General features: G+C 39.8%; 1 protein-coding gene across 9 annotated transcripts in view; it reads left to right on the plus strand.

The window, feature by feature from the left end:
* The first annotated feature begins 731 nt into the window (after positions 1–731).
* The window catches only part of MAST2 (microtubule associated serine/threonine kinase 2), a 225701-nt gene continuing 199336 nt past the window's right edge, over positions 732–27096 (plus strand). For 8 of the 9 annotated variants that reach the window (XM_043574854.1, XM_043574845.1, XM_043574843.1 and 5 more), the window contains exon 1: positions 991–1192. In XM_043574854.1, the coding sequence (XP_043430789.1) occupies positions 1007–1192 (186 nt within the window). In that variant the 5' untranslated portion in view covers positions 991–1006. Of the gene's footprint in view, positions 1193–27096 lie in introns of all 9 variants that reach the window. The other variant, XM_043574848.1, reaches the window with a different exon arrangement.

Genomic DNA, 27096 nt, shown 5'->3' on the forward strand with positions numbered 1-27096 from the left:
GGGCTATAATATGACTTCATTGTCAGTGGGGAATCATGAGGATTGTTCCAGAAGCCTTTTTGTCCTCCTCTTCCTCCCAGAAGGAATCCATTACTTCTTCTTCTTTTATAGGACTTTCCATACCTTGTCTTACTTTCTGGAAGCAGCAGGAAACAGTAGAAAGGGACAAAAAGCAAGAATCTGAATCCTGTCTAGTTTGGTCACTGATTTGCTGAGTGACCTGGTGTATGTCACTTCACCTCGTCCTTATTTGTAACACGAGAATGAGCAAACCTGCATCCAAAGCGCCAAGTGAAGACAGTTGGTGGGTGGTCAATAAAAAGGCATACGTTAGTATTCTATTACTTAATTGCATATTTTGTCTCCTTGTTCCTGTTCCCACTCCCCCTAGATCCTTGAAGACACTAATCGGTTCTCACTTTTAGATCCCTAGCACTTGGCGGGGCACACAATTTCATGAATGGATGAATGAAAAGATCAATGAGCGTCCCCAGCCGCAGCAGACGCGCCAAGGGCCCGCCCCCTTCCGCTTTACCCACCAAGCAGGGAGGCCACGGGCGCGTCTCTCGCGACCGTTCGCTGGCGCGTGCGCCGGAGGCCGCGCGCGGCCGGAGGTGGCGGGCGGGTTCCCCGTGCGCGCGCGCGCGCGCGAGGTGGGGAGGACAGGGGCGGGGCCGGGCCAGAGGCGGGCGCGCCGGCTGGCTGCTGGCTGGGGAGCCGGCGGCGGTGGTGGCGGCGGCTGCGGCGGCGGGTGGCCGGCCAAGCGTGTGCCGGGTGGGAGAAGACGGGCGGCGGCGATGCTGCCGCCTCCCTAAGGAGCCCCGAGGAGGTTGCTGCGCTTGAAGCCCCAGAAAGCGCGGAAGAGCTGCGAGCTGGGTCGGTGGCTTCGGGCGCCTGCCCGGCCATGGTGGCCGCGGGCGGTGGTTGGCGCGGCAGCGCTGCGGCCCGGGGCCGTTCGGGGCTGGGACAGTCGTGGCGCTGACGCCCGAGGGGCCCAGCCACAGATATGAAGCGGAGCCGCTGCCGCGACCGACCGCAGCCGCCACCACCGGCCGCCTGCAGGGAGGATGGGGCTCAGCGGGCGGCGGAGCTGCCCCAACCCCAGCCCTTGCCGTCGCGCCGGCGAGCGCCTCCTGGGAGGCAGCTACTGGAGGAGCGGACCGGGCCCTCGGGCCCCGAGGTGAAGGAGCAGGTAAGGCGGGCCGGCGTCCGGGAGGGAAAGGATGGGGAGCGGGAGCCTGAATGGGAGCGGTGGGGGAGGGGGATCTCAGGCGGGAAGACTTGGGCTAGGGCATTTGAGGGGTGGGGACTGTGTAGTTCTGCCGGATTAAAGGTAGGTCTGGAGCGGCAGAAAACTGGGGAGTGGAAAAATGGAAGTCATGGCCTGGGGTTGAATGGGAGGGAAATGGGGGAACAGGGGTTTGGAAAAATGGTCCTATGAGCGTTTGTAGTCCGGGATTCTGGATGCGAAGAAGGGACGCTGGAATGTGGCCTGGGAGTAGATGAACTGCAAAGAATAGGCTTACTAAAGGATACTGAGGAGTTAGCCAGAAGGGTAAATAGTGCAAAGTAGGGAAAATCAGTATGATAGAGTAAATGTTATCCTATTTCCTAGAGGTTGTCCTGACAGTTATAAAAACAGATGCCATTCCTAAGCATTCTTTTATTTGGCCATCATTATATAGTGTTGTGGAGTGTGTTCAAATATTCAAGATTCCCTTCGGTAACGATCTATTTCACAAGAAAGCACTTTTTAAAACACCTGCATATGTGCAATTCCAAACCCAGCGCTGTGAACAGAATTTATAGAGAGATAGGCTCTCCCTTCTAGGAGTTTACCACTGAAAACACCTTAATGGGAAAACAGAAAGCAGTGTAAAACTATTCATGGAGTTTCTGAATGGATAGGATGTGTTTATATAATTTATTAATCAAGCATAGAAATAGGGGATAAAGGTCAGTTTTATGAGGCAGGAGAAGTTGCCACTAGTAGCTGTAGGAGGTGCAGTGAAAGGAGAATATGTGGTCCTTGACCTTGTGCGACTTGCAGAAAAATATTCTGTAGTAGTGAACTCTAGTGACAGCTTTCTCTTTGCACAGCTCTACTTGAGACCCTAGTAAATTCATCCTTGACTCATTCAAGACTTTTATTAGGTCTCCTGCCTCTTTTCCATCAGTTCAATAAGTATTTTACTTAGATATCATTCTTCATTACATAGTTTCATTGATGCACACGCTAGCACTTGGATTTTTTTCTACGTTTTGTTCATCTTTTATTCTGCACCCAGCTCTGAGTAGACTGCACCATCCGCTATCTCTGCCCTTGCTTTCAGGCCACTGAACATTGTCCCTGGATGTAATTTCCCCAGTTTTTTATATTGTTTTTTATATTCTCTCCAGTACCTACTTGAAACTTTTAAAATGTACTTAAAGCTCTGATCCTTTCCTGATTCAGTTTACTCGGTTCAATTGGCCTTATTGCATGGTTCACAAGAGTTCAGGGTTATTTGATTTTTCCTTCTTCTCTATCTCACAATTTTATTTGTTTGTTTGTTTATTTATTTAGTAAGAAAGCAAGCTCTCTGCCCAACGTTGGAGTTTAACTCATGACCCCAAGATTGGGAGTCACATACTCTACCAGCTGAGCAAGCCAGTTGCCCCTCTAGCTCACAATTTCTGTGTTCACTCATCTTTTGCTTCAATTCTAGAGAAAGAAGTATTCATCCTCCTCTTCAAGGCTTATCCCTGTACTTCTGTCCTTGATTTTATCCTCTCTCATTCAGTGGAGGCCTTTGTTATGTATATTATTTTCTCTTTGTCTTATACCTCAACTAAAAAATGAAACAACAGTTTCCCTGAATTGTGTAACCCACCTAAGCTAATTTGTTTTCTTTGCTTTGCTTTACCAGCAGCCTTCTTGCTTTTTTTAAAAGTTTGTTTATATAAGTAATCTTTACACCCAACATGAGACTCAGCCCAGGACCATGAGGTCAAGAGTTACATGCTCTTCCGATTGAGCCAGCCAGATACCCCTTATAGTTTGGTTTCTACACTTATACTGTTCCAAAACTGATGTCTTCATGGTCACTAATAACTTTATATGTTTTTTGCTTTGTATGATATTTACTTTTTTATTGAATGTGACTTAAATATAGTGCATAAATTGAAGGTTCATTCAGCCCATGAATTTTTACAGATTGAATACATCCATGTAACTACTGTTCAAATCAAGATGTAGAACATGTCCAATACCCTAGTATGCCCCTTGGTGTTTTCTCCCAGTTATTATGCTTCCCCAAAGGTAACTACTTTCCCAACCTTCATCGCCATGGATTAGTTTTGCCCCTTCTTGAGCTTCGTATACATGGAATCTCCCGGTTTGTACTCTTCTGACTAGATTTCTTTCATTAAATCATGGCTGTGAGATTCATTCATGTTGTTCCTTGTAGAAATGGTTCTTTTTCATTGCTGTGTAGTTTTCCATTGTACGAATGTCCACAATGATACTAAAACTTCTTTTTCAAATAACAAAATAATGCATGGCACTTGTGTAAAGTTTTCATTGTGAAAGAATTATGCAGAGAGATATGTAGCAGTCCCGGGGAACTTTAAATGACTAAATTTGATAGTCTTCAGCCCAGTCTTCATTCTCTCTGACTTCTGTGAACTATTTATCACTGTTGCTCAGGTGTTCCTTCTTGGTATTTTCATCTCTTGTCATAACGACCACTGCACTCCTTTTTCTCTGACTGCTTCCTGTGTGTCTTTTTTTGTTTTCTTTTCTCATAAATGTTTCTTGAGGATATGTCCTCTGTTCTTAGCTCTCTCCTTTATTGTACTCTTGTGTTTTTGCAGGCCTACCCTATTCATGGCAAGTATTTAGGATGTGAAACAAGGGTCTCTGATCTTCTTTTATTCATGGCCTTGTGTCACAGAACCTCCTTGTAGAGTGATCTGAGTTCCCAAGCTTGACCTTTTCCCTTAGCTCTACATTCCCATTTCTTTCTCTGATGTTTCCACTATAGTATACTCAGCATTTGTGATCTTAACGTTGTAATTTTTATAATTTGATAGTGTCCTTGAAAGTCCATAACTTGTAATAATTTGATTTTGAAAAGATAAAAATTTCAGTTGTGTGTATTATGAAGCTGAATGAATTATGTCCATTCAGGGAGTAAGCTTAGCTGATCAACAAGCATTGACTCTCACAGGTGACTTTGTTCTCCTTTCCTCATGACATGGAGCAATGCTTGTTATACTACATACTAGCTGGTGTTTTGGAGTAAGTTCTGAAGAGGATGCATGACTTGGATCTCTAGAAGATCAGTGGCTTGCTATATCCTTAAAATAGAATTCATTATTTCTCCTTTGAAGTGTGCTTTTCCCTGTCATTCCTTTTCCTTGTCATACAGCTTGAAGTTGTATCCTTGGTGTTTGACTTCCCCTCTCCCTTGACCCCCTAACCCAGATTTTGCTGATTCTGCCTTCATGATGCCTTTCAAATCTTTATTCTCACTGTCATCACCTTAATTAAGCATTTATAAACTTCTGTCTTGGTTGTTGTAATACCTTAATTGCATTTACTCTGCTTTTAGTCTTTTAACCTCTAATTTATAATGCATTCTGGTAAAAAAAAAACCCCAAAAGATTATAACTCATTGCTTACCTGAGTTTCGGTAGTAGATAAATATTTGTTAAATGATCATTCCATTTCTGTATCTTCGGAAACCTTCATTAGCTTATTACCCATAGAATAAAGTCTGGAGATCTTGGCATTCGAGGTCTACTTGATACCACTTTTTATTCGAAGAATTGGAGTTAGGTGCCGCTTCTCTTGTTTCCCCAAGACTTTGCTTTATAAATTCTTTGAGGCCCACGTTGTTTCATTTACTGTTGTGCACCTAAGGCCTACTGTGGTATTTGAAACATAGTTATTTGTCTGAATATTTATTAGAAACATAGATATGTGGTGGTGTCTGGCTGGCTGGCTCAGAGGGTGGAGTATGTGACTCTTGATTTAGGGGTTGTTAGTTTGAGCCCCACATTGGGTGTAGAGATTACTTAAAAACAATAAATCTTAAAAAAAAAAAAAAAAAGAAAGAAACATGTGGTGGTGCTTGAAACAGATATTTGCTCAATGAGCATGCTAATTGGTTGTCAGTCTCTCATCAGAGAAAATACTCCTCAGAGACTGTCTTATTCATTGTATCACCTTAGTGTTTTAACTGGTTGTAGTAGTTGGCGGTCAGTAAATATTTGTTTACTGTTGGGCACTTTCGTATACTTATTTTAATCATCCATCTGAAAAACTCTTCTCTGCCTCTGCCCATTGAAATTCTGCTCAAGGTTCCAGGCCTAGCTCAAATGCTACAGAAACTGTTCTTTGAAGTTATTTTTCTATGTGAGATCCTCCTAAGAGGATCCTTGAGTAGGCTTAATAAATCTTTAAATCTCCTGAAATTTTAGTTCTCAAAAATCTGTGATCCAGAAAGTGAAAGCTTTGGTTCTATGATATTAAATGAAAATGAAAAAATGATTAGAAAGCACATTAGATAGGGACTTAATAAATGCTAATTCTTAAAAAAATTATTTTTAATGTTTATTTTTGAGAGAGAGAGAGAGAGAGAGAGAGCACAAGCTGGGGAGGGGCAGAGAGAGAGAGAGAGAGAGAGAGAGAGAGAATGAATCCCAAGCAGGCTTTGCGGTGTCAGCAGAGAGCCTGACACAGGACTCGAACCCATGAACCGTGAGATCATGACCTGAGTCGAAGTCAAAGGTCTAACCGATAGAGCCACCCAGGCGCCCCAATAAATACTAATTCTTATCTCATTTTGTTTCTATAACATTGTTTTGTCCACTACATGGTATATGGTAGGTTCTGAATAAAGATTTGCTGAATGAGTGGGTGAATGAATTAGTGTTTTAGCACTTTTATCCTTCTGTATTCATTTTGTATTATTTCATTTCTGCTTTTAAGTTGTAAATGGTTAAATGTAAGAACGATATAATTTTTCTACTATAATGCATAGACAGGGCTTTGCTCACATTAGTTGGTAAGTATTTATTGATGAATAGAAAATTCTTCAAATATTTTGAATTTGGGGGGATTCGAATAATAATAGCATGATAGAAATAGCCAATTAAAAGAAATGAGACATTTTTGAGGATGGAGGAAGATATTCCCTCAGCACCATTGAGAAATTTGCAAAATTATTTTCATGGAAATCAGCAACATCTCTTTCCTCTGCAGTATAATGTTAGTACATTGGCAAAAGCATAGGAAAGAAAGAGGGGAAGCTGCATATTGTATGTAGGGAACTAAAATCAACTTGGTATTGCTGGAGCATAAAGTTAAAGGCATAGACGGTTAGTTAAGAGACTGAAGGAGCCTGGGTTATAGAAGCTCTTTAGTACTATGTAAACGTGTAATAAATAGGGAAGCAAGATGGTCTTACTTGTGTTTTAGCTGGATTACTTTGGCAACGGTGTGGGGGATAGAATGTTGGACATGGTGATTGAGACATAGACATTTGAGAATTCTTTTGAGTTTTCAGTATAGAAAGTTTTTAGCCTTCCCTTGCCTCTTATCCACAAGTATAATGGGTAAAGGCCAGCTCCTGAAAACGTGGTGGCTTTGGAAGATTTGATTTCATCAAAGGTAGTGGGAGTAGAGAGCCTGGGATGGTTGAAGTGGGTTGGACAATGTTCCTGATTTTTCTGTCTCTGTTCTACTGGATGCCTCTTAGCCTAACGATCAGCCTAAGGGCTTTACCACCCCAGTTACTGATGGTGACCTATAGTCATGAGTATCAAAGGCAGCTGAATCTTGCAATGATTGTTACCTTCTTCATTGCTGGTCTTAGCTGCTGTGTGATTCTCTGCTAAATTTGTTACCTAGCTTTGTATTTTCTTGATTAAATCCCTATGGTACCTTCGTAATTATTACTTTTCATTAGCAGGTGATGATTGTTTTTCATCATTAATATACCTACTTGAGGTTCCAAATAAGTTGAAAACTGGGGTTGTTGGATCAAGGCCTAGCCCTGGGTGAAGAAGAAAAAGCCCTCAAGGGAGAGTAGAGGCTAGATGTTATTAGGAGTAAGGACTTCCACAAAATGCAGTTAGTGAGACATAGTTGGCAACCTTTTGTTTTAGCTTTTAGCCTCATTATTAACTCCCAAAGATTCTTTCCTCTTCCCTTTACCACAGCCATGAACACAATGGATATATAGTAAATGATTGAGGGGAGAAATTGACATCAACCTGAACCTTCTACTTCCATTTTCATTAGGTATATTTCATCCTTACCAATAATTGTTCCACCTCTAAAATCTTTGTTTTTTTTAAATGTAAGATTAAAAAAATATTTATTTTGAGAGAGAGTGAGCAAGCAAATCAGTGGGGGAGGTACAGAGGGAGAGAGAATCCCAAGCAGGCTCTGCGCTGTCAGCACACAACCTGATGTGGGGCTTGAACTCATGAACTGTGAGATCATGACCTGAGCCGAAACTAAGAGATGGATGCTTAACTGACTGAGCCACCCAGGTGCCCCTAAAATCTTAGTTTTGAGCTTACCACACTCTGACCTTCACATCATCCTCCATTTTTCTATTTCACACTTCTTTTAGAATGTCCTCTTCAAAAATGGTTCAAGGTCTTTGGAACCTCTAGTTGATGTTTTTTTTTTTTAAACCATCTTTTCATTGTCAGTCACCTCATGCTTCGACTTCCCTCCTATTCAACTTAACATTTCATGGGCTATCATAATCACTGCTGTGCATGTACCTCCAGTTTCTTTGCCATTTCCCCTTTCTGGCATATGTGCTTGACTAAATTCCAGCCATCATTACACCAACTCTGGCTATTCTGCACCTGTGTCTAAGCAGCTGAATGTGGCTGGAGAAAAACATGACCATGGTGACATCCCAGTTTGTGATCGGGAACCTCAAAGAGTCTGTCAGCACTGCCACTCAGTCCCATGACATTTCCCTAGTCCATTCACTCTTAAATGATAGTTTAATTTTTCTCCTCAAATCTCCAAAACTCTCTTTGTCCTCTTTACTCTTAGTTGATATCCTTGTTTCCTGTTTAACTGAAGGGAAAAAAATCCGAAGAGAACTTCCACAAGCTCCCATTATAAATTACCCAACCTACCTGTATCTGTACCCATATTCCATGCCCTCTCTCCTATTGCTATGGATAATCTCTTCCTACTCTTACCAAGGACAACCCCTACATCAATTAAGAGTTTTCTTCTTGAAATCATTCCTTCATACTCCTGAATCATTAGTTTTTCTTTTCTGTTGTATGCTCTGTATGTTTTGTTCTCATCAGTATGGCTATAATATTTATATTATTTTCCATCTTAAAAAAACTTTATTAATCCTACACTGCTCCTTTTTTCATTTATTCTTTGATTCAACAGTTTTTTGTTTGTTTTCAGTACTCTTGGGATTACAGCAGTGGAAAAGGCAGGCCACAAACCCTGCTTTTATGAAGTGTCTATTCTAGTAGAGGGAATGTCATGTTTGATCTTAGCCAAAAGGCCAAGAAATTATAGTAGAGGGAACATCAGGTAATAAAATAAAATATGTACTATGTTATATGGTGATAAGTACTATGAAAAAATAAAGCAAGGAAGGGGGATAAAGAATGAAGGGGAGAGGGGCAGCTGGGTGGCTCAGTTGGTTAAGTGTCTGACTCTTGATTTCGGCTCAGGTCATGATCTCACAGTTCATGGGATCAAGCTGTGTGTTGGGTTCTATGCTGGCAGCATGGAGCCTACTTGGGATTCTCTCTCTCTGCCCTTTTCCCTTGTTTTCTCTCTCAAAATAAATATTAAAAAAAAAAAAAAGTTGGGCACCTGGGTGGCTTAGTTGGTTAAGCATCCGACTCTTTTTTTTTTTTTTTAAATTTTTTTTTTTAACGTTTATTTATTTTTGGGACAGAGAGAGACAGAGCATGAACGGGGGAGGGGCAGAGAGAGAGGGAGACACAGAATCGGAAACAGGCTCCAGGGTCCGAGCCATCAGCCCAGAGCCTGACGCGGGGCTCGAACTCACGGACCGCGAGATCGTGACCTGACTGAAGTCGGACGCTTAACCGACTGCGCCACCCAGGCGCCCCAAGCATCCGACTCTTGATTTCAGCTCAGGTCATGATCTCTGTTTGTGAGATCGAGCCCCACCTTGGGCTCTGTGCTGACATTGCAAAGTCTGCTTGAGATTTTCTCTTTCCCTTTCTCTCTGCCCCTCCTTCCCTCTCTCTCTTTCTTTCAAAATAAATACACATTTAAAAATTTTTTTTAAAATAAAAATAAAGTAACACGTAGTCATTCCTTTTCCTTCTTTTTATGCATATCTTCTTTTTTTTCCACCTGGTACTGTTAACGTGTTTGCTGTTTATTGTCATCCTTCCACATTAGAATATATGGTTCATAAGGGCAGGAATTTGGGTCTGTTTTTCTCACTGCTATATTTCCAGCTTCTAAAATTGTGTATAGAACACTAATAATGAAGCAACAGAAAGACAAATAAAGAAACTGATCCCATTCACAATTGCACCAAGAAGCATAAAATACCTAGGAATAAATCTAGCCAAAGATGTACAAGATCTGTATGCTGAAAACTATAGAAAGCTTATGAAGGAAATTGAAGAAGATATAAAGAAATGGAAAAACATTCCGTGCTCATGGGTTGGAAGAATAAATGTTGTTAAAATGTCAATACTCCCCAAAGCTATCTACACATTCAATGCAATCCCAATCAAAATTGCACCAGCATTCTTCTCGAAGCTAGAACAAGCAATCCTAAAATTCATATGGAACCACAAAAGGCCCCGAATAGCCAAAGTAATTTTGAAGAAGAAGACCAGGCAGGAGGCATCACAATCCCAGACTTTAGCCTCTACTACAAAGCTGTAATCATCAAGACAGCATGGTATTGGCACAAAAACAGACACATAGACCAATGGAATAGAATAGAAACCCCAGAACTAGATCCACAAACGTATGGCCAACTCATCTTTGACAAAGCAGGAAAGAACATACAATGGAAAAAAGACAGTCTCTTTAACAAATGGTGCTGGGAGAACTGGGCAGCAACATGCAGAAGATTGAAACTAGACCACTTTCTCACACCATTCACAAAAATGAACTCAAAATGGATAAAGGACCTGAATGTGAGACAGGAAACCATCAAAACCCTAGAGGAGAAAGCAGGAAAAGACCTCTCTGACCTCAGCCGCAGCAGTTTCTTACTGACACATCCCCAAAGGCAAGGGAATTAAAAGCAAAAATGAACTATTGGGACCTCATGAAGATAAAAAGCTTCTGCACAGCAAAGGAAACACCAACAAAACTAAAAGGCAACCAACGGAATGGGAAAAGATATTTGCAAATGACATATCGGACAAAGGGCTAGTATCCAAAATCTATAAAGAGCTCACCAAACTCCACACCCGAAAAACAAATAACCCAGTGAAGAAATGGGCAGAAAACATGAATAGACACTTCTCTAAAGAAGACATCCAGATGGCCAACAGGCACATGAACAGATGCTCAACATTGCTCCTCATCAGGGAAATACAAATCAAAACCACACTCAGATATCACCTCACACCAGTCAGAGTGGCCAAAATGAACAAATCAGGAGACTATAGATGCTGGCGAGGATGTGGAGAAACGGGAACCCTCTTGCACTGTTGGTGGGAATGCAAACTGGTACAGCCACTCTGGAAAACAGTGTGGAGGTTCCTCAAAAAATGAAAAATAGACCTACCCTATGACCCAGCAGTAGCACTGCTAGGAATTTACCCAAGGGATACAGGAGTACTGATGCATAGGGGCACTTGTACCCCAATGTTTACAGCAGCACTCTCAACAATAGCCAAATTGTGGAAAGAGCCTAAATGTCCATCAACTGATGAATGGATAAAGAAATTGTGGTTTATATACACAAAGGAGTACTACGTGGCAATGAGAAAGAATGAAATATGGCCTTTTGTAGCAATGTGGATGGAACTGGAGAGTGTGATGGTAAGTGAAATAAGCCATGCAGAGAAAGACAGATACCATGTGTGTTCACTCTTATGTGGATCCTGAGAAACTTAACAGAAACCCATGGGGGAGGGGAAGGGAAAGGGAAAACAAAGAAAAAAAAAAGGTTAGAGTGGGAGAGAGAGCCAAAGCATAAGAGACTCTTAAAAACTGAGAACTGAGGGTTGATGGGGGGTGGGAGGGTGGGGAGGGTAGGTGATGGGCATTGAAGAGGGCATCTTTTGGGATGAGCACTGGGTGTTGTATAGAAACTAATTTGACAGTAAATTTCATATAATAAAATAAAAAATAAAATAAAATAAAATTGTGTATCTAAGGTACTCAATAAATACTTCTAGGTGATTTTGTAATGATTAAGATTGAGTCATTTTCTGACTTCAAATTCCAACTTTGTGACCTGAGGCAAGTTACTTAAGTTCTCTAAGCTTTAATTATCCCATATATGTAACAGAGATGATATCAATACCTATTTCATAGGGTTATTGTGAGGCTTAAAAAAATTTGTTTTTAGAGGGAAAGCTTTTTTTTTTTTTTTTAATGTTTATTTACTTTTGAGAGAGAGAGAGCAAGTGAGCATGAGCAGGGGAGGGACAGAGAGAGATGGAGACACAGAACCTGAAGCAGGCTCCAGGCTCTGATCTGTCAGCACACATCCCGATGTGGGAATCCAACTCATGAGCTGGGAGATCACCACCTGAGCCAGAGTCAGATGCTCAACCGACTGAGCCACCCAGGGGCCCCTCCCCTTTTTTAAAGTTTACCTATTTATTTTTTTTTGGGGGGGGGTGGCAGAGAGAGAGAGAGAGAAAATCCCAAGCAGGCTCTGTGCTGTTAGTGCAGAGCCTGCTACAGGCTCCATCTCCTGACCCATGATATCATGACCTCAGCCAAAATCAAGATTCGATGCTTGACCAACTGGGACACCCAGGCACCCCGAGGATTTAATAAATTAATCCACATAAAACACTTACTAAAAGCATGATACCAAAAAGCTATCATTATATTTTTAAGGTACATGCACAGAATGTGTGAATATAGAATTCATATTTTTCAGTGTTCTTGTCTGGCTTGAGAAAGAAATATAATAGAAAAAGATGTATCTTGACCTTTGATTTGTTGGTATTATTGAACTGTTCTTTTACTTTGTTCAACTTGAAAAGGAGGCTTTAATTTGTGCATTTTTGCTTTTAGGGAACCTTTTATGAATTTCTTTAAGTAACTAGCTAAGGAGATAGTGTAGTCTCCCTAGGTTTTAGAATGTAATTAAGGACAAATTCAGGCCAAGGAAACCACATTTAAAAATTCTGTGATACCATTTTAGTTGTGCCAACTCTAATGTAACAATATTTCCCAAGGGTGAACCTGAGTAGCAGATGCACAAATTCTTTAACCTAATATGTGGGAGATTAACAAGCCACATAGTTTCTCTGCCTATATTTCAGTAAAACAGAGGTAATATAATATTGTCAGACCTTCTAATTTGCACAACTGTGTGAGGCTTTCAGGAATGTTTTAAAAAGCCGAGAGTAGAAATAGTTGGTATTAATTTTTAAAAAGTCTTTAAGCTATTTCATCACTTTTTTTTTTTTTTTTGTAAAGTTTATTTATTTTGAGAGACAGCAAGCAGGGGAGGGACAGAGAGGAGGATAGAGAGAAATCTAAGCAGGCTCTGTGCTGTCAGCGCAGAGTTGATGTGGGGCTCAGACTCATGAACTGGGATATTAGGACCTGAGCTGAAATCAGGAGTCGGACATTCAACTGACGGAGCTACCAAGGCACCCCACTTAAGCTATTTCAAAGGGGTGATGGTTTTGCTCAAGTGACCCAGGAACATCTGAGTCCTGCCTTTGACCAGTGAGAGCTACTAGTAGCTCTTATGCTGGTAGTCTTTTATATTAAGGAATATTAGTTACTGTAACAGATACATTCAAAAGAATGCAGACTAATGGAGGCTCTACCGTTTTATGCACATGGCTTCCAAGGTCACCTGGAGCAGGTAGGGGAATCTTGTGGGAGGTTTTGATGGGCCTGGTCTGGAAATGGCTTAATTACTTCCACCCATATTCCATTGCGGGAATTCAATCACAGGGCCATGCCTAACTGCTAGAGGGCTGGGAAAAATCTAGTTGTGCCCAGGAGGAAGGTGAATCATGTTTAGTCAACATCTAGTTACTTCCTGCTCCAGGCTTCAAACCTCAATAATTCCTCAACGAGAACTATGTAGAAATCTTCTTATTTTGGGTATAGACAGCCTAGCAGTGTAGTCTCCTTTCATTTCTTATAGGCCCACAGAGTTTTGGGTAATAACCATTTTGAATGCAAGTAAAGGCCTTTTTTCAGGAACATCTAGGAGATCTGGAAAAGCTTGTTTTCTTCTGCCTCTGGCAGAACTAGTCACTGGCAACCCTCATACTCCTTCACTCTTGGTGGCTAGTGAAAGCTGTGCTCAGGCTTTTCTCACTTTGTCAGCCCAGCCATGTGGAAGAGGAAAAAACCAAGAAGGAAGGCAAAGGTATGCCAGAGAGAAAGGTGACTGGGTCTCAGCTCTCATTTCAGTAGGTTTCTTCAGTAGGAAGAAAACATGGCCCTAGACAGTCCATCTCCACATGTACTTTGGCTTCTTAAATCACAGTAACATACACTAAACATAAAATCACTGACATTTAGTACATTCAAATGCTTTGTAACCATTACCACTAGTTCCAGAACATTTTCATCACCCCAGAAGGAAAACTACCTATTGAGTTAGTCTCCATTTCTTCCTTCCTCCTGTCTTTGGGACCACTAATCTGTTTTCTGTTGCTATGGACTCTGGACACTTCATATAAATGGATTCATACAATATATGGCTTTTTATGTCTGCCTTCTTTCACTTAGCATATTTTTGAGATTTATCCATATAGTAGCATTATCAGTACCTTATTTTTTTATGACTACGTAATATTTATATGGATTATATGGATTTTGTTTGTCATCAGTTGATGGGTTGTTTCTACCTTTTGATGATAGAGATGACTGCTATGAAACTACTATGAACATTCATGTATAAGTTTTTGTTTGAATACCTGCTTTTTCTAGTTTTTTGTTGTATGGATAGGAGTGGAATTGCTGGATCATATGGCAGTTTTATGTTTAAGTTTAAGAGGAACTGACAAACTGTTCACAGTGGCTGTACCATTTTATTTTTATTTTTGTGTATTTGTTTTAAATTTATTTAAGTTTTATTTTATTTTATTTATTTTTTTTAATATATGAAATTTATTGTCAAATTGGTTTCCATACAACACCCAGTGCTCATCCCAAAAGGTGCCCTCCTCAATACCCATCACCCACCCTCCCACCCCCCATCAACCCTCAGTTTGTTCTCAGTTTTTAACAGTCTCTTATGCTTTGGCTCTCTCCCACTCTAACCTCTCTTTTTTTCTTTTTTTTTCCCTTCCCCTCCCCTTAAGAAGCCCTTAAGTTTTATTTTAGAGAGAGCCAGTGAGCGCGCAAGTGAGGGAGAGTGGCAGAGGGAGGGGGAGGGGGGAAGAGAATCTTAAGCAGGCTCCATATTCAGTGTGGAGCCTGATGTGGGGCTCGATCCCACAACCCTGGGATCTTGCCCTGAGCTGAAATCAAGAGATAGATGCTCAACCGATTGACCTATCTAAGCACCCCTAGCTGTCCCATATTAACATTGCTACCAGCAATGTGCAAAGGTTCCAGTTTTACATGACCTTTCAACATTTGTTATTTTGGATTATAAATTTTTTTTAGCCATCTTGTGGATGTAAGTGATCTCTGATTGTACTTTTAAAATTTTTTTAAGTTTTTAAAATTATTTTTATTTCTTAAAGATTTTATTTTAAGTAATCTTTACACCCAGTGTGGGTTTGAACTTACAACCCCGAATCAAGAACCATATGCTCTCCTGACTGAACCAGCTAGGTGCCCTTTATTGTACTTGCTTATGTATGTATGTATGTATGTATGTATGTATGTATGTGTGTATGTGTGTATGTATGTAATCTCTATATCCAACATGGAACTTAAAGTCATGACCCCAAGATCAAGATCATTCTCTTCTGATTGAGCTAGACAGGCACCCCTCATTGTGCTTTTTGATTTGCATTTCCCTATAGGCTAATGATGTTGAGCATCTTTTTATGTGCTTGTTGACCATTTGTATATCTTTGTCATAGAAATGTTTATTCAAGTTCTTTGCCCATTTTTAAATTGGGTTGTTGAGATGTAAGAGTTCTATATTTATTCTGGATACTAGGATATCTAGATATCTGATATCTGACGTCTAGAATCTGATATCTTATCAGATATGATTTACAGGTATTTTCTCCCATTTGGTAGGTTGTCTTTCACTTTTTTTTTTCTTTTTTTAAGATTTTATCTTTGGGTTGCCTGGGTGACTCAGTTGGTTGGGCATCCAACTGTTGATTTTGGCTCAGGTCATGATCTCATGGTCGTGAGGGCTCTGACTGAGCCAGCCAGGTGCCCCTGTCTTTTACTTTCTTGCTGGTGACCTTTGCACAAAAGTTTAATTTTGATGGAGTATAACTTACCTTTTTTGTTGTTGTTGTTGTTGCTTGTGATTTTGGTCACATCTGAGAAACTATTGCCATAGCCAAGATCCCCATGAAGATTTACCCCTATGTTTTCGTCTAGGAGTTTTATGGTTTTAGACCTTATGTTTAGGTGTGATCTATTTTGAGCTATTTTTTGTATATGGTGTGAGGTAAGGGTCTAACTTTATTCTTTTGCATGTGGCTATCCAGTTCTAGCTATGCTTTTTCTTAATTCCTGAGACTGATCCATTTAAGTGAGCCTAACCCATTTATTTATTTTTAAAAAATTTTTAATGTTTTATTTATTTTTTAGAGAGAGGAGAGAGAGAAAGAACAAGTGAGCAAGCAGGTGAATAAGCAGAGAGAGAGGGAGACACAGACTCCGAAGCAGGCTCCAGGCTCTGAGCTGTCAGCACAGAGCCCGACGCGGGGCTCGAACTCACAAACTGCAAGATCATGACCTGAGCAGAAGTCGGACACTTAACTGACTGAGCCACCCAGGTGCCCCAGAGCCTAACCAGAGCCTCACTTTTTTGGGGTATGGGTGTGAACTTCTTTGGGCCAGTTATTTTCAGTCTTCAGGGCTAATGGAATTACCTGGAAGCCTTGTTAAAGCAAGGATGGCTGGGCCTGACACCCAGAATTTCTGATTGAGTAGGGCCTGGAGTCTGCATTTCCAACAAGTTCCCAGGTGATAATGAAAGTGATGCTGCTGGTCTGGAGACCACACTTTTAGGATCAGAACCACTGCTTTAGGCAAAATAGAGTAAAAAAGTAATAAGTATCAGGGTTTTATTTTGCTTAGGTTTGTATTCCTAACATACTTTATGGAACATAGTAGATACTCAAATGTTGTTAATGTGTTTAATTTTGAGAGAGAAAGAGAGAGAGCAGAGTGCATTTGCGCTGAGCAGGGGCGGGGCAGAGAGAGAGAGAGGGAGACACAGAATCCAAAGCAGGCTCCAGGCTCTGAGCTGTCAGTGTGAAGCCTGCTTGGGATTCTTTCTCCCTCCCTCTCTCTCTCTCTCTCTCTCTCTCTCTCTCTCTCGATTCGGGCTGGAACCCATGAACTGTGAGATTATGACCTGAGCTGAAGTCTGAAGTTTAAGTGACTAAGCAACCCAGGGACCCTGCTTTAGATTTTAAAGGAGTAAAATGTTATATTTAAAGGAGTAAAATGTTACAGTTACTTTTAGCATCCGTTCCCTCCCCACTATCATTCCTGAAAGAAACCACTGTTAAAGGTGGTGTGTATTTAAATGCTGCATTAATAAGGAAGAAAAACAATCCATTACTAAAGATATTTATAAGTAAGTTGAAGCAGTATTTGTTTTTAACTTTTATATAAATTATATATTACTGTATAAATCTTTTTGCCCTTACTTTTTTAATTTAACATTGGTTTTTGTTTTGTTTTGTTTTAGTTTATTTTTGAGAGAGAGAGAGAGAGAGAGTGGGGGAGAGGCAGAGAGAGAGAGAAGGAGAGAGAGAATCCCAAGCAGGCTCCACACTGTCTGCACAGAGCCTGACATGGGGCTTGATCTCATGAAATGTGAGTTCTTGACCTGAGCCTAAATCAACATTTGGATGCGTAACCAACTAAGCTACCCAGACCCTGGTCAATATTTTTTTGAGAATTATCTATGTCATGGATCAGGAGACTTTTTCGGTAAAGGGGCAGATAATAAATATTTTAGGCTTTGTCATACTTTTTCATAACTACTCATTTCTGTTGTAGCATGATAGCATACCTATGATAATATGTAAATGAGTGAATGTGGCTATGTTCTAATAAAACTTTATGTATAGACATTGAAATTGGAATTTCATGTAACTTTTATATTTTTCATATTGAGAATATTTCATGAAATAATGTTCTTTTGATTTGTGTTCCAGCCATTTACAAAATGTAAAAACTACTTTTAGCTTTCTGACTGGACATAACAGGCTATGGTTAGGATTTGGCCTGCCAGCTGAAGTTTGCCAACCTTGATCTATGTTAATACATTTAAATCAGTTTCATTAATTTTTTTTATAGTTTATTTATTTATTTTGAGAGAGAGAGAGAGAGAGAGAGAGAGAGAGAGAGAGAGAACAAGTAGGGGAGGGGCAGAGAGAGAGGGAGAGAGAGAATCCCAAACAGACTCTGTGCTGTCAGCATGGAGACTGATGTGGGGCTCGATCTCACGAACTGTGAGATCATGACCTGAGCTGAAATCAAGAGTAAGACACTTGGGGGGCGCCTGGGTGGCGCAGTCGGTTAAGCGTCCGACTTCAGCCAGGTCACGATCTCGCGGTCCGTGAGTTCGAGCCCCGCGTCGGGCTCTGGGCTGATGGCTCGGAGCCTGGAGCCTGTTTCCGATTCTGTGTCTCCCTCTCTCTCTGCCCCTCCCCCATTCATGCTCTGTCTCTCTCTGTCCCAAAAATAAATAAACGTTGAAAAAAAAAATTAAAAAAAAAAAAAAAAGAGTAAGACACTTGGGGCATGGGTGGCTCGGTTGGTTGGGCGTCCAGCTTCAGCTTGGGTCATGATCTCACTGCTCGTGGGTTCAAGCCCCGTGTCAGGCTCTGTGCTGACAGCTCGGAGCCTGGAACCTGCTTCAGATTCTGTGTCTCCCCCTCTCTCTGCCCCTCCCATGCTTGTGCTCTGACTCTCTCTGTCTCTCAATAATGAATAAATGTTAAAAAAAAAAAAAAAAAAAAAAAAGTAAGACACTTAACTGACTGAGCCACCTAGGCGCTCCAAATCAGTTTCATTAATTTTTAAAGGCTATATAGCATTCCTTTGAGTAAATGACAGTTTATCCATTCTTATAATAATGGACCCTTAAGTTATTTCCATTTTCCCTATTATAGTGCTGCAGTAAATATCCTTGTACTTATCTCCTTGTGCCCATGTACAGGAATTTCTCTTGCTGGATATTATTGCCAAATTGTTTTCTACAGTGATTGTACCAATTTTTACTTTGATCAGTGATGTTTCTCTATGTCTTTGTCAACTCTTGGTTTTATCAGGTTATTACTTCTGGTAATTTGTTAGGTTTGGATGACTTGTCAGTGTTTTAAATATATTTCCCTAATTGCTAGTGAATTTTATTTATTATTTGGATTTATTGTCTTGTGACTTTCTTATCCATATACTTTCTTGTTTTTCTTATACACTCTTTCGTTTTATTTTTCTTATTGTTATGAGTTCTATATTAATGTAATTTAAATATAATAGGAGAAAAAACAATTTGGACTAGGTGTGAATTCTCTCAGTAGCTTAGTAGATTTGAATATGAAATGAGGATAAGAATGTCTGCTTTGGGGGCACCTGGATGGCTCAGGCGATTAAGCATCTGGCTCTTGGTTTTGGCTCAGGTCACGATCTCATGGTTTGTGAGTTTGAGCCTGACATTGTGCTCTGTACCAACAGTGTAGAGCCTACTTGGGATTCTCTCCCTCTCCCTCTCCCCCTCTGTACTCTCTCTCTCTCTCTGAAAATAAATAAATAAACTTTAAAAAGTTTTTTAAAAAAAGAATGTCTGTTTTGCAGTGTTGTTTTTGTTGTCAAATCAAGATTTAGAATTTCTCATTTGTACTGGATCTCACTAAATGTTTCTATGTTTATTATTGTGCTTGTTTTTTGTCACTGCTCTAACTTTATGTGTGGCAAAATATTCCTTTACTTTTGCAGCAGGCCACTTGTTTTGTGATTTTTTTTTCCTTTCCTCTTTTTCTTTTTTAGCCTTTTTATTGTAAAATATAAGAAGCACAGAAAAGCAGTCAAAACAAATGTATAACTTAATTATAAGATGAACACCCTTACAAACTATTACCTAGATCAAGAAAAACAGTTTTGCCACCCATTCTATAAATGTGTCCCATCTCAATCACAGCCCCACCTTCCCTTCAAAAGTAATAACTGTCCTGACTTAAAAAGTAATAATTTGCTTTCATTTCCTTGTAAGTTTGCATCTAAAACATTACATTTTAGTCCTGCCCCTTTAAAAACACGAGATAGGGGTGCCTGGGTGGCTTAGTCCCTTGGGCATTGGACTTTTGATTTTGGCTCAGGTCATGATCTCACAGGTTTAGGAGTTCGAGCTCCACTTTCAGCAGAGAGCCTGTTTGGGACTCTCTCCCTCTCTCTGCCCCTCCCTTGCTTGTGTTCTCCCTCTCTCTCAAAAGAAATAAAATAAAAACACTAGATATGTTTATTTTTTTAAAGTTTATCCATTTTGAGAGAGAGCGTGTATGTGCATGCACCTGCACACGCGTGTGAGCCCAAGCGGGGGAGGGTCACAGAGAGAGGGACAGAGAATCCCAAGCAGGCTACCTACCGTCAGCGCGGAGCTGGATGTGTGGGCTCTATTCTAGGAACAGTAAGATCATGACCTGACACGAAATCAAGAGTCGGATGCTTAACCGACTGAGCCACCAGGTGCCCCAACACAAGATAGGTCTTAAATCTTTTTTAATCTGTAGGTTTCCCTTCCATGTCTTCCTTTTCCTTAAAATTTATACGTAGAAATATCTGGGGCATTTGACCTGTAGGTTTCCTACTATATAACCATGATGCATTTCAGAATGTTTCCGTATCCTTTGTATTTCCTGCAAATTACAGCTGGATACAGAAGCTTCATCCAGTCTCAGGTTTAATTCCTTTGGCAAAATTATAGATGGTTGTGTGGTCTTTCAACAGTAGGTGTGTAATCTCTGCTGCTCACTCTTTGATTTTAGCAGTTTTGATGCTCAGTGCCAAGATTCAGTAATTGGGAGTTGCAAAATGGTGATACAATTCTATCATTTTGTTTTCAATTATTAACTGGAATAACATTTTAAGGAGATGCTTCCCCTCATCTATTTAGTTCCCAGTGGTATAGTACATGTAAGAAAGGCTTGATTCTTTCCTTTTAAGTTTGCCTGATTTTTAAGGTAATTAGTTCCCTGTCATCTTATTATTCATGTGGTTAGGCATTTAAACGTTTTTTTTTTTTTTAAGTTTATTTATTTATTTTTGAGAGAGACTGAGAGCTCAAGTGGGGAAGGGGCAGAGAAAGGGGCACAGAGGATCTGAAGCAGGCTTTCTGAGCCCAAGTCAGAGGCTTAACTGACTGAGCCACCCCGGTCAGGCATTTAAATGTACAGCATCTGATGGTTTTCTTGTACTAATTGAATCTCAGATTGTCCTCTTGTCTAGAAACAATTGGTTTCTTAGTCTTTTGGACCTGATCCTCATAGTTTTGATAGTTTTTTTTGCAATCTCATGGGTCAAACTGTTCCGGGCTCATTTTCCACCTTAGACCTGGAATTAGCTGTTTTTCTAAGAACTCTTGGTTTCTTTTAATGGGAAATGGTATTTTAGAACAACTGCAAACTATATCTTAAGGATACTCTTTGCTATTATGTTGGTCATTGTTTCTAAACTTGTCAGTGGAGAGTTAAATACATAAACTACTTGTCAATTAACAGTGTATTTGCAAAGGACTACTCAGATTTTTTAAAAAACTTAATCTCCTGTATATTACATCAGTATTTTCTCTATTTCCTACCTTGAATCATATTCCCAAAGACTCACGGTGTGAAAGAATTAAGTATTGGAGAATGTTATCAAAAAGACATGACTGCGGATGGACCTGGGCTCTGGGAGGCTCCTCACCTGTCCTTGGAAATAGGTTTCACTTGCCTTTCCTGCTCCCAGAGTCTTCTTCAAGGACATAGCCTTGAGATAGTGATGTAGTATTGAAAACACCTGCATGGTATACACGACTGCACCTAGTTAAGGCCTCTTTATAAACCAAGATCTGGTGGGCAGGTGTGGAGATGTATTTGTCTTGCTGCCGCCCAAGGCAAGTCTTGTTATGTAAGTTCCCTTTGGTTATTAATACTGCCACCTACCAACTTGGAGTGGCCTGCCTCTTTTTTTTGTCTCTCCCTACCCCTGAAACAGGGGCCATTTTCAGATTACAGCCGGGAAGCTTCTGAGAGTGTTTTGAACCAACAATTAGAATATCCAGTAATTATGCATTTGCTTTGTCCTACGTAAATATATGTCTCTAAAGGCAATTCTAATGTACTACCATCAATGATTAATGAGAACTGTTAAATTTTTTTGGTATATGCTGTCTCCACCTTCCCCTTCCATCTTGTGGTTGAAAATGTGTATCTACATTTTCAAATTATATAGCCATTATATACTGTACTCTCCCTTTGAATGTACATTTATTCATTTTACAAGTGACTGCATATTTAATGCTAATCACATGCTGATATTGCTCTAATTATTTTGATTGTGTAAATCTTGTTTTCTGGTAGATTCCTTAGGAAGGGCCTCTTGGAACAATATTCTCTGAATTATTTTTATATTGGTAACAGTTTTCCTGTGCCCTTTACCTTGAAGGTTAGTTATCCTGGATATAAAATCCTTGGCTCACATTGTCTTTCCTTGAGTATCATATATGCAACCCTGTTTTTCTTTCATGCATTGTTTTTCTGATTTTCTTTCATTTGTACATTTGAACATATTTAAGAAAGGGATTTAAAGTTTACTACTAGGTCTAATGCTGGGTTTCCTCAGACATGGTTTCTGTTATTTTGATTCTTTGAATGGTCCATACTTTCTCATTTCTTTGTAGGTCTTGTGATTTTTTTTTTTGTTGTTGTTGTTGAAAAATGGACATTTGAATATTGATAACTCTGGAAATCACTTCCCCTTTCTCCAGAGTTTGTTGTTTTAGGTTGTTGAAGGCTGTAGTTGTCCATTTTTCTAGTGAGTTTTCCCAGCATTTATTTTTTGTTTATTTATTTTTGCAGAAATTATATTCCTTGGTCTGTGTATACTGTGGTACTGTACTGTGGTGCTGAAGTCTCTGTTCCTTAGCTTGTGTTTAGATAGAGATTTCCTTGATCACCAGAATCTAAATAAACAACCTCTCTCCTATAGGGTCTTTGCAAACCACTATATGGACTTTTTGCTTAGCTAGACTTATAGTGAGCATAGGGATCAGCCTGAAATGAAAGCTTAGAGTCTTTTCAGGTCTTTCTTGAGCATGCATTTTGCGTTGCACTTTCTATTATTATTATTTTTTTTTAAGTGTATTTATTTAAGTAATCTCTACAGTCAATGTGGGGCTTGAGTTTACAATCCTGAAATGAAAAGTCCTAAGCTCTTCCAACTGAATGAGCCAGGTGCCCCTACCTTGGACTTTCTAAATTACCCTATTTTGATTGCACAAATTTTCCAGAGAAACTCTCCCTTTTTCCTCCCAGGCTTTAGGCAGTCTGTTTTTTGTCTCACCTTTAATCTTTTGGTCCACGTGGCTCTGGGTGGTTGGATCACCTTACAGTGTTTTTGAGCAAAGCCTCCTGCTTTTCTGCCTTGAGCAGATTCTGAGTTAGGTGAGATAAAGGAGTGCCTTGTGTCAGTCTTTTTGGCAGCCCCCAGACAAGTGAGAACAGCTATAAACAATAATTTGCAAACAAGATTTGTTCTGCTCCTTCTAGAATCAGGGACCAAGGTCCCGCACTAGGACCACCAGCTGATGTCTTCACACTGCTTTAACATCAAGAAGTGGGTGGGCAGGGGCACATAAAAATGCCACAAAGCATTCCTACCATTTTTAAGTTTACTTGTTGATTCAGCATTTTCTTGACTGTAAACCTTTGACTATTTTCCAGAATTCTGACAAAGGTGGTTCTGATAGTTTCTGCTTGTTTTCCAGTTGTTTCTCTGGGGAGATGTTAGCTTGCAACTGTGGGGTTTTGTTTTGCTTTGTTTTATTTTAGAGAGAGAGAGAGCACGTGCATGAGTGGGGGAGAGGGAGAGAGAGAATACCAAATAGGTTCCATGTGCAGCGTGGAGCCTGATGAGGGACTTGATCCAACGACTCTGGGATCATGACCAGAGCTGAAATCAGTTAGACACTCAACTGACTGAGGCACCCAGGCGCCCCCCCTCCCTTTTTTTTTTGTGCTGACATTACTTCTCATTTGATTTTAATTTTTGTTTCCCTAATGATAAATCATATTGATGATGGTTTTGTATATTCTTTTGCCGTAGTTGCCTCTTGTTTGTTGAAGTGTCTGTTCAGTCTTTTTTTCGTTTTTAATTGGCTTGTGTGTTATTGAATTGTGTAAGACCTTTCTATATAGTGAATGCCAGTCCTTTCTAACATGTGTTTTGCAAATGATTTTTCCTTGTGTGTGATTTGTTTTCATTTTTTTAAACAGTATCTTTTGAAGAGGAGTAGTTTTTAAATTTGGTGAAGTCCAATTTATAAATTTGTTCTTTTTAAACTTGTGTTTTGTATCTTATCTAAGAACTCTAAAACTTACAAAAATTTACTCTTAAGTTTTATTGTTTTAGGTTTTACAGTTTGATTCATGATCCATTTAGAGTTAATTTATGTCTGTGTTTGATATGCTTGGGGTATGGGTCAAAGTTCATTATAGATAGATAGATAATCAAGCAAAGGTTTTTTGATAGGGATTAAGAGGATGGACTTTGATTAGTGTGGCACCTGGATTTGACTCTTGTTGGGTAGATCAGGAAGAATCTGCCACAAGGTATAGAATTCTCTTTACCTACTGGATTACCAGTCATTTGGGATAAGACAACTCCCAATGAGAGTTAATCCAGGTTTTTAGTCTGGTACAAATGTTTTTAGTTGTGTAGACTTCAGTTTTTCAGCTGTGAATCCTTTCCTTTGAATACTATCCTAATAGCATAGTACAGTGTAAGCACAACACTAGCGTTGTGGGTAAAGTTCGTGTGAGATTTGCTTTGGTATTGTGGAGGAGGGAGATGGTTTTGAGCCAAAAGAGAGAAGTCTCTGTGAGGGCTCCCAGGGCAACAGGCAAAATGGGCACAACTCAGTACTCATAATTAAAAAAGAAAGCAAGAAGCTCCTAGAGCTTCTTGGGAAGCTTCTTGGGAAGAAAATGTAGAGATTGTGTAGTCAAGCAATTTTCAGCCCTTTTTTTTTTTTTTTTTTTGACAGTTGAACTTTACCTGGCATATGTTAGATATGTTATTGTTATAATGTTACATAAATAAATATAGGTTATGTGTAATTTCTGGGATGCTTGCTATAATTCTGCCTTTTAAAGTTTTCACTGAAGAATGTTGTATTGACAGGTGAATTGACTTTATTGTAGAGTTTACCAAGAACCTGCTTTCATTTAATTAAAGTGGTTGCAAACTTAAGTACTTTATTTAAATTTTAAGTAATTTGTGATACAGTCCTCACAACTGATTGGTATATTTGTGTGTTGGTGGGATCATGTTGAAAGTTTTTGACCTAGTCTGGTGGTTCTCAAACTTTCATGTACTTCAGAATCACCTGGAGGGCTTGCTAAAACATGGATTGCTGGTCCCCTCTGTCAGAATTTCTGATTTTGTAGGTCTGAGGTGAAGCCTGAGATTTTGCATTTTTTAGCAAGGTCACAGGTCATGCTGGTGCTGTTGGTATGGGGGACCACATTTTGAGAATTACTGTTTTAGGTCAGCTTTCACCTTTTTCAGTATTTCTGGTGGCACAGTCCATTCCTTTTTAAGGTGGCCTGTTGACTGTTAGACAGCTCTTCCTTCTTCTTTTTTTTTTTTTTTTTTTTTTTTAAAGTTTATTTATTTTGAGAGAGAGAGAATTTGAGAGCGGGAAAGAGTCAGAGAGAGAGAGGGAGAGAGAGAGAATCCCAAGCGGGCTCTGTGCCATCAGCTCAGTGCCTGATGCAGGGCTTGAACTCACAAACTGTGAGATCATGACCTTAATTTCATCCATTAGTTCTAATTCGGTCCTCAGAAGTTAGAAATTTCCTGTAATATAAGAAATAGCACTCATGTAGTTAGAGAGTTACTCATGTCTCCTTTGTTTTCTTTCTTTCAGGTTAAATGTTTATAGTTCCCCTAATAGTTATTGGAAAAGTACTATGATCTGTAGTTAATGCTGATATTTGCTATTGTCAGAGCGGTGTTTTATTTGTAAATTGTTTCTCCTTCTGTATTCCCTGTCTTGATAAGCATACTACCCAAGCCAGAAGCCTCTAAGTCTTCCTAGACTCTTTCCCCTCCTTAACTCCCTAATTTGCTTAAGAATCATTTGATTGTAAAAACTATAGAAACCAATTTAATCTATTTTGAGCCGAAAGGAAGAGTTTAAAGGGTATAATGGATCCCATAGAACCTGAAAACATGCAGCTTGGATGGATCTCATAAGTGACTAGAATGGAAACTAGAGAACTATATGAAGTTATTATGGAAATCAGTAAGGAAGTTCTACCTCCTATACACTTTTTCTTTCTCTGTTGGATTATATGTGATTTTGTATTATTTGCTTCATTCTATCCTGTCCCTTAATGACTTCTTGGGTAAATTTAATCTTAAAAAGTCCAGGCTAGTTGATTCCATTCATATAAAGATTTCCTATTTATTAATTTTTTAAAAAAAGTTTGTTTATTTTTGAGAGAGAGTATGAGCAGGGGAGGGGCAAAATTAGAGTGAGAGGGAGAGCAGGAATCCTAACCAGGCTCCATATTGTCAGCACAGAGCCTGAGTGAGGCAGGGCTTGATCCTGTGAACCCTGAGATCATGACCTGAGCTGAAATCCAGAGTCAGATGATTAAACGACTGAGTCACCCAGGTGCCCCAAGTTTTTCACTTTATATAATCTATTCTGTTGGAAGCCTGGGTAGTGCTTGGAAGGGAACACAGCGGGCTTTTTGGGGTGCTTGGTTATGTCTTTTTTTTTTTTTTTAAATATATATCTTGATGCTGGTTACATAGGTATGTTTAATTTGTGAAAATTCATTGAGTTATATGCTTGGATATGTGTACTTTTCTGAAATGACTAATATACTTCAGTAAAAAAAAAAAAGACATACTAATTTAAAAGTTAAATTTCAGGGGCTCCTGGCTTGCTCAATTGGTGGAAATGCGACTCTTGATCTTGGGGTTCTGAGTTTGAGCCCCACATTGGGTGTAGAGATTACTTAAAAATAAAATTGTTTAAAAATTAAATTTCTTATCCAATTTAATTTATATTTGCTTCCTTTTGCAAGGTTTTGACAGGTGAGTCTTGGAATAAGAAGGGATGTGATATACTTTTATTTATTTTTTTCTGTTTTCTGGCTTTTTTTTTTCCTGTGGTATATTATGATAGGGAATAGGGAGATTGAAAAGGCTAGGACTTGCTCTTAATTGGTGCTGCTCTAGTCCTGTATTCGTTGTTGTTCCTTTTCTGGCTAAGACTAATTGCTCATCCATACAGTGTGGCAGGCATCCCAGTGCTGGCTTCCTGATGTAGTTGGTTTGTAAGTTATTTTGGGGATGAGACCTTTCCCTCTCCCTATTGTCTTCATTTAGGATATTACTTCAGCTTGATATCTTCCAATGCTTCCTTACTCCACCTAAAGCTGCATGCTGGGGTGTTGCCTCTGTGAGTGGCCGGCCTTTTTTGGTTGGTTATCAGCATTAGTGCCCAAACCCTGCTTCCTTCC

This window comes from Prionailurus bengalensis, chromosome C1 (assembly GCF_016509475.1).
Source record: "Prionailurus bengalensis isolate Pbe53 chromosome C1, Fcat_Pben_1.1_paternal_pri, whole genome shotgun sequence".
Lineage (NCBI taxonomy): Eukaryota > Metazoa > Chordata > Mammalia > Carnivora > Felidae > Prionailurus > Prionailurus bengalensis.